The sequence below is a fragment of the Syzygium oleosum genome, unplaced genomic scaffold (genome assembly GCF_021117445.2).
Source record: "Syzygium oleosum isolate NSW1041296 unplaced genomic scaffold, Sole_v2.1 Sole_v2.01, whole genome shotgun sequence".
In the NCBI taxonomy this organism is placed as follows: Eukaryota; Viridiplantae; Streptophyta; class Magnoliopsida; order Myrtales; family Myrtaceae; genus Syzygium; species Syzygium oleosum.
In genome coordinates this window covers 28,277,092-28,285,495 of record NW_026607485.1, presented here as the reverse complement: position 1 = coordinate 28,285,495, position 8,404 = coordinate 28,277,092, and the positions used below count along the sequence as shown (strand labels likewise).

Sequence of the window (8,404 nt, the reverse complement as noted above, 5' to 3'; positions counted from 1 at the left end):
ATTTTCATATAGTCCAGAGACTAACTTAAATATGAACCAAAAGTCGAGTAACTACATTAAACAAATTAAAAGTTTAACAACGACATTGCACATTGGGTTAAAGTTCATGTACCACATCGAACAAATTAAAAGGGATCCCATTACATCTTAAGTTAGATTTTGAGGATTATTTGTGTCATTATCCGTAAAAGAAAAGCCAATAAATAATGGAACTTGCTACCCTCACAACATGGAATATACTGTATTGATGCATGATTGGGAGGGTGCAACTGCAAAGTGGTCCAACCACTCCCTAAAGCATATTTTAGGTCTTGACTTAAGACAATATCCAAATCCTTGCTTTTTAGCGTGGGCATGATATGACGATGATGTTTTTTTTTTTTTTGGGGTGTTTTTATTATTGCATTTCTTTTTTGCATCACTACAGACCACCAAAAGCCAAAAAAAAAGAATGTGGAGTTATAATTTTTTAATTTCCACCATGAGTATATTTCTAGATAACCATGATTGTTCGGGCTCTTGTTCATTAGAGTCCGAGACCTGAGAAAATATGTGAAAGGAACAAATGAATGATTTAAAAAATATTTTTTTAAAAATGATCGCTTGTATTATCTATAAAAATGAATGAACATATTTTCATCGTTTATGAAAGTGTTCGATAATGAAATAATTTTTGTAAATTAATTATTTCAAGCGATACAAGCGATTATTTTTAGGAAAATATTTTTTGAACTATTCATTTTCTGTGAAACAAACGGAGCTGATGACTCTAAAAATTAAACTCTCAGATTTTCTTTAAAAAAAGGATAACAAAAAAAAAGGAATGGTGATGTCAACATTCTGTAATCTTTACGAGATTGTGCATATTTTGAATGATTAAATTAACAAAAATTGTTTAATTCCTTTTCTTTTGTTAATTACTCTCCTCTCTTTTCGCTTTGAATTGTGTCCACATCTTTGGAGGACAAAGATTATAATAATAAACCCCATTTAAGATGTCCAATAATTTCGCCGCCTCGACCAACTATTGGTGAAAATATAGTATAAAAAGATCATCATTAACCCATCCACAAGTCAAATTTTATCAAGGAACAACAAAGCAAAAGAGAAGGTTGCCCCGTCATCCATGGATGGAGATGCCTACTTTTGTCCGAATTTGTGTGAGTCCAATTTGACTCAAACGAGAAGGCAAAACCACTGTTTGCGTATGGTTCTGAACAAAGTGTTTTCTCAGTTTTCTTTCCTACTGTTGAAAATGAATGAAAATGACTCTGTATTTGTCTTCCCATCATTTTGAAAGACTAGGGCAACCAAAAATCGCAAACTGATACGCTCATTTTACAATCTTTCCGAACTAATTTTCATGTCACGAAAAATCTCGAAAACGGGTACTCCCACGTCGCTTTTTCCTCAAACTATTCTTCGCTTTGAAAAAGGTTCCAAACTAGTACATCCATGCCATATTTATCCCGGGCAAAATTAGGGATTTTGGCAGGTTTTTGAAACGTGAGGGAGCATTTACGGAAAATTAGTAGATTTTAGAAAATTTCTCGATCTAAGATTTTGGTAATTTGAGATTTTTTGTGACATGAAAAATTAGTTTGGGGTAAATGTGGCATACGAATACCAGTTTGAGATTTTCTATGACACGTAAATTAGTTTAGGATAAATGTAGCATGAATGTACTAGCTTAATTTTTTTTTTGTTGGTATTAATACTTTTGTAAAAGAACTTATGATTCAGGTAATATTACCCGTGTTTCTTCAAAGTGACCTCCATGGTAGGCTAAACCCGTAGTACTAAATTACCTGCTACTATAGATGATAGTCCCTTTGCTTGGACAAAAAAGGAGTTTGGACGAAATTGAGACCTACCTTATCCACTATCGAAATGTTCAGTTTAAGGTTCCAACGACATAGCAACTGCCCGCTGAGTTAGAATATTACATGTAAGCTTTGACCTGTCTTTTGCATAGAGTAATCAAGATTTTGCCAAGACCAAAGAATAGATTGAGGAATCGAACTTGTGATATTCTGTTTGCAAACTAATCTTGTGCCGCTCGGCCAACCATTAGATCGGTCAGATGAAGGTCACACGGCGGAAAACTAACGGTACTCATTTAAATTATTCAAGAAAAGGCCTTCCCTTGGATCCTTTCCTTGCATCGTAGAAGCTTATATTTTGATATGATCATATTCTGGTGAGGCAACAGCAACAGCAACAGCAACAGCAAACAGCAAGAAAGAAGCAGCTGAAACCGGAATAACAAATCCCGTCTTCTTGCTTCTTCTTGTCTCGAGGCATTTTACTAAGATCAAATTCAAAGATAAAAGTTTCTATCTGAGCACAAAAAGTCAAGTGATAAGATTCTCATTCTGAGCCAAAGGAGGCCCGACTTCATTGACAATATGAATAATTTGAATCCATGATTGACAAAACCTGCTCCCCTAAATTTGCAGCAGGGCAGGTCTTCGTAATCCTCAGATTCAGCAACATTTGTTCTTCGCAACGATGCAAATGAAACCAACACCTATCCGCACCTATTTGTCCTAATCAATTACAATTGAGGACATATAGGGCGGAATCATGTGATCCAACCATTGTTGCTATCGTGTCATTCGTCGGGCGGCCAAGGTCAGTGCCGCTCCATATTTCTTTGCCTACACAAGAAGTGACGCTTTGACCGGGAAGCGCCTTGGCCAGGTCGGAGACTTCTGCGGCTATCACCATGTTGTCTGGATTCAGGTTGAAAAAGGCCAGATATATTTCTCCTGCATAATATAAGAACAAAACTAGCTGAGCCAAAAAAAGGTCTAAGAATGCTCATACTTGCTCAAGTAGATTGTTTGGCAAAGCTAGTAAGATATGCTGATTAGGCCTTTGACCATTTATTTGAAACTGGATTATGTTGCATTTTGTTCTGCATTAAAAAATGTCTACATCCAAATTATGCCAGAGGAGGAGTGGGGTAAAAATCCAACCCGATCTTCCAGTTGCGATCCAGGAGCGAGCTCCTGCAGCACCAGCATTAGCTGCACAAACAATTTGGCTGTGAATAAGTCGTACAAAAAATTAGATTTGTAGTGTTTGAGATCAGGATCTCTTCTTATAACCTTTGACTTTTTTCATTATAGCGCACAGTCCAGAATAGCTGCTTATCAGCGTACCATTACCGTGAAACTCCCACATCTGTCAAAATTAAACATTCCATTTGTTATCTTCTGCATGAATCTAACCCAAATGATGAATTCTAGTTCGAAGACAAAAATAGAGTGGTATGGAATGTCGCAATAACATCATTTACTTGATATTATTAACAGGTGCCAAAAATGTAACAAGCATAGGAGTTTTTCTAATTGGGTCTCAAGTTTGTCTTCTGTGCTGATCTTCAACTATTAATAACACGTACCTGATTAGCATTCCACGTGCAGCGCGAAAATGAGCCTCTTGTAAACTCACTAGACGTGATTTTGCGTCTTGGAGAAGCATTTAAGCAGTACTTTGCATTTTCAGAAGCTAATAAGTGAAGTGCTCCCTGATATTGCCTCCCATACATTATTTCTTCGTCTCTGTTACCCAGCACAAGCATATATCAACACTTGTGCTATGAAAAATTACAGTAAAGAGAACGGCAAATGGAAAAAAGTAGAAAAAGGAGAGAGCATTTTTACGATTCGACTAAAGAATTTCTCTTGTATAGGCAAAAAGGTTCTCCATATCTACCCTCCATGTTCTCTTTCCAGCAAATCCGTTCCAAATCTTGGTCCAGCCCTTTGACCAGCCAGCCGCTTGCTTTCGGATCTTTGCAACTAGTCAGACCGAAAACCTCTACCTCTGACTCTTCCACACGCGTTGGGTACATTCCATACCTTCCGTGTTTTCGACCTCTTGGACTTGATGACCCACGGATATATGGGAACTGTAAATTTATCCATATAAGTAGCCTAAAATGCTTCGAAATGTTTGTTTTATTGAATCTTAAGAGAGAGTACATGCCTCCACATTGTTTGAGCTATAGGAATTTATCTCGAGTAGAGTGGGATTGGTGATAAGACTGAAAGTTGTATCATCAATGTTCCTCAAATCTCCACCAAACATGAGTGGAGACTTGGCCATCGACCACAAAGTCATCTACAACTATAATCTGTTAGCTCGAAATATGATTTTCTGATTGGTGAAAATATTAAAGTCACAAAAAATCCTTATTAAACACATACCTGTGTTCTTTGCTCCTTTAGGTTCAGCCTACATCTCCTGTGAGGGCCTTCATTTGAACCTAATTGTTGAGAGAGTTTTCACTTTAGCAATACATCACTTCATCTACTTTTCCATAGACAGTGACAAGGAGTTCATGAATGCAAGATAATTTGCAAACGGCAAAAATTACATAAGGAAGGAGCTCTGACATCCACTGTCTACTGATGCCTGCCATATAACCACGATTGTGAAGTTTCAAACTATCCATCTGCCACCTTCTGAAATTGCAGGTGAAGCTTTATCATTAGCTTGCACAAGCTACAGCGAGAATTCACTCTATGTGTGTAACAACCCAGACAGAGTCCGCATGCTTGAAACCCCAAAGGAGCGTTTGAGGCATAACCTTCAAGGCTGGGGCCTTACTATCACGTCAGAGCCTCTCTCTGGCTCCACAATGCACATTAGGTTTTACAACATCACATGACTAGCATGTTAATTACTTTATTCTGAAAATCCAAAGCAATCTGCTAGGACCTGCACTACTGGGTGTAATCTCTCGGCTCCTTATGTAACAGAAATCTGACCCATTTGCAAGCAATATTAATTTGATGGAGTGCTAAGGCCGTTAAAACAGCGCTATACCCGCTTATTTGTCCAGCCAATCCCTTAAGGGTATGGAGCAACAGACCTTCAACTAATCGCAGAATAAGACAAGCCCAGTGTTATTACCTGGATCAGTAAGATATCCCAGTGGTAGCATATCAAGGTCAGGCCATGATGTCCCCAACAAGCCACTGGTGCCAATCATTTTAGCAGCAGAGAAGTCCCTGATGAACAATAAATTATCAGATTAAAAATAGGTGATGTATGTCCATGACTTTTGAGCTCGACTGTCACATGTTAAATCACCTCGCAACATCAAAATGTGATGCAACATCTCCCCATGAATCCCAATCATCCGCAGTAATTCTGTACGAGTTGCTCAATCCACTCACAGGCTTTGCCATATCTGGTGTAACACTAGTTCCAGGAGACAGAGAATACAGGATGGGACGGTCAAGCTCCTTTAGAACCTGTGCAAGGCCACATCGGACAGTGTAGCCGCCTCAGTTTTCATTTGCAGGATCTCAGTAATAGAAAGGACAGTGTTGAATAGGTGAATAAAAGATAAAGAGCCATCATATCGCACCTCGGAGATGTACGTGATCTCATTTATGTTCAGATCATCGCCAAATACACAGTCATTTTTTACTGCATGAAAATGATAAACAATTAGTGTTAAAGATAGTGATTGAAACCATTCATAAATTAATTTCATCAACAGTCATTATTTAGTTAAATCATTGTTTTAAACTAATTGAAGCAGTTGAATTTAAGAGGTGATCGGCAGCCCCAAAAATTTACAAAACTCCTGATCAACTCACTGAAATCAACGCCCCATGATGCATATTGCTGATAAAGCGACCTCAAGAAGGCTTTTCCAGCTCCTAAGTCAGTATTTACGCTCATGAATCCATGTCGCATCCAAGCACAAGCCTTTTCCTTCATCCCTATATCTTGTGCATGCCAAACCCGACCGGACTCTTGATATGCACTTCCCTAGTATGGAAACAGAGTAGAAGTAAAGAAGTTATTTCAGAGAAAATCAAGGGTCACGATTGATACTTTTCCTAAGACTATGGCAGCAGACCAGTCTATTTTGATAACAGCAAACATAAATAGTTTAAAGGAACTCACTCTCATGAGTAATTTTAACACCAATGATAATCAATCTTGTCTAAAAGAAGGCTTTGTGCAACACAGAGAAAATCAGCAGATGAAAGCCTACGAGTAAAATGAACAAACCGTGGTCGTATCCAAGATAGGAGTCTTGGCATTGACAGCTTGCGTGCTTATTCCTCTCATGATGTGTATCCCGAACTTTAGACCCATGCTATGGACTTTATTTGCGACTTCGGTGAACCCTTTCCCACCTCTAGACGAAGGCCATCGAATTGGGTCAGGGATCATCCTTCCCCATTCATCAATCACATCGAATCCCAGAGAATCAACGTAGGCGCCCGGCACTTTTCTTCGGTACCAAAGGTAGTCGACAACTACATACTGCGTAGTTTTGAGGGAAGAGACAAAAGTGAGGACGAGAGAAGAAAATGCTTTAAGTTTCACTAAGAATCGCTTGCTATTCTAGATAAAAACTGACAATCTATCAATATAATGTGACAGTCGTACAGATATGACCTCATATCCCTGAGCATGTAGCTTCTGGGAAAGGATCTCCGCATTTTGCAGAAACTCTTCCTCGGAGACGGCCCAGCCAAAGGAATCATAAGAGTTCCAACCTCTTGGCGGGGTGCTAGCACGCTCTTCATCCTTTCGACGCAAAGGTTCAGATGAGACACTGAAAAATTGAAATTAGTCTTACCAATTGCTTCACCTGATTAGAATTACTGAATACTTCAGATGTCGCGCAAAAATTTTTCGGAACATCTGAGGAAATACATTCCCATATACATACAAAGATTCCAACCCACATTATAGTTTAAGTTAAAGGTTTTACACATGAACTTTTACAATGTTGTCAAAATACATCAAAACACCATTTTTGATAGTGCCACAGTGATTCAAGCAAAATAGTAACAACAGAATCAAAAGCACAGAAATTGACACAGAGCAATCTAAAAAAAGCAACTCACAACCAAAAATTTACCAAAAACAAAAGAAAGGTGTATGTTGACTCCGACGGTTATCTGATTTAGCCCATCCTCTGTCTCACAATTACCCTCACTAGACTCAAAATGCAAAATCCGAGACCAACCCAAATCCTCATAAACCAACGGACACACGAACAAATCAGTTTCCAACAATCACCGCGACTGTTTCTGCAAAACTCTCGCACGGGACTCTCAACAAACGCGTTGACCTCCAATTCTCACGTCCCGTCATATCTCCACCATCACAGAGTTATAGATCAGCAAAAAGAGCTACCGGAGCTTATTGGGTAAGTCCCTAACTCGCGTTACAAAACGAAAAACACAACGACCCTCGTCCCCGTAAGTTCGGAACTGCCTGCCTTCTAGTCGTGCATTGAAGGAAAAAGTCAAAACCCAATTGGAAGAGATTCGAGCTTCACCTGAGAACGAGCAGGAACAAGAAGAGGAAGAAGGAGAAGGAAGGGAGGGAAGTGGAGAGGGAGAGCTTCATCACCGAGAGTGATGAACTGTCGGTCGGTCTTGAGGTGGAAGAACGCAGCAAAGGAGGAAGGAAGGAAGGAGAAGGTGGAAACTTTCTTATTCTAATCCACACACATTCACGAGGGTGGGTGGGTGTGGACCAATAGCAAAATAGAACATTGACTCTCTAATGATTAGGCCAGAAAGTTTCACTCAAGGCTACCTAAGTTTTTAAAAAAATGATTGCTTGTACCACTTACAAAAATGAGTCAGAAAGAAATAATTTCATCGTCCATGAAAATATTTATATATAAATTATTATCGATAATGGAAATTTTTTGTAATGATTAATAATATTCAGACGATGCAAATGATAATTCAAATCGTTTGTTTTTCACGAAATAAACGTATCCTAAAATATGATGGTGTATTCGGAGGTTGATTTAAGATTTGCGTTATAGGGAAACTTGAGTGAGGTTTTGTTAATTAGATTGAGAAATATTGTGAGTTAGCATCATGGAAGTTTGCTTAAACTGTAAATTTTTTTTTTGAAATACAATTTGTTGCGTTGGTTGCACTCCCCCCTGTTTATTACCCATTTATTTCTTTTAAGTAATTAGTTCTTTCTTATTTTTTGATATTTACAATCTTAATGTTTCAATGAAATATTGGCCACTCCATTTTTCTGATGTGAATTTTTATTTCAATCTTTGATTGATAAGATTGTAGCTATCCAATTTAAGGATTTTACTTATAATCACATTGAAATGATACGAATGGTCGACACTAACACAGCAAGCAAATATGAATTGTTGATCCTAGTCGAGAGTGATGCCACTCTGGTCATATCATTGATTTTTTTTCACCCTCCAAATCTTCACCTGTCTTTCCTATAGCACTTCCAAATAGGGTATTTGAGCTTCTCCTCCCACTTCTGGGATAAATGTAGTGAACGTTTTAAAATTTATCACGAAGATATAATTGAATCCTAAAATTTGCAAAAAAATACTATTAGGTCTTAAGACTTATCAAATTGA

At 38.2% G+C, this 8,404-nt stretch overlaps 1 protein-coding gene across 1 annotated transcript; it reads right to left on the bottom strand.

The window, feature by feature from the left end:
* Nucleotides 1-2,373: 2,373 nt before the first annotated feature.
* Nucleotides 2,374-7,506, bottom strand: LOC115667635 (uncharacterized). Its single transcript, XM_056312383.1, has 14 exons — nucleotides 7,328-7,506; nucleotides 6,436-6,595; nucleotides 6,043-6,300; nucleotides 5,622-5,796; nucleotides 5,387-5,448; nucleotides 5,107-5,270; nucleotides 4,927-5,024; nucleotides 4,218-4,276; nucleotides 3,997-4,131; nucleotides 3,672-3,919; nucleotides 3,410-3,569; nucleotides 3,114-3,189; nucleotides 2,982-3,032; nucleotides 2,374-2,771 (listed from the first exon to the last, which is right to left on the bottom strand). Exons 1-14 carry the CDS (start codon nucleotides 7,396-7,398, stop codon nucleotides 2,554-2,556), a joined length of 1,935 nt encoding a protein of 644 aa, XP_056168358.1. The 5' UTR covers nucleotides 7,399-7,506; the 3' UTR covers nucleotides 2,374-2,553.
* Between the last annotated feature and the right edge of the window lie 898 nt (nucleotides 7,507-8,404).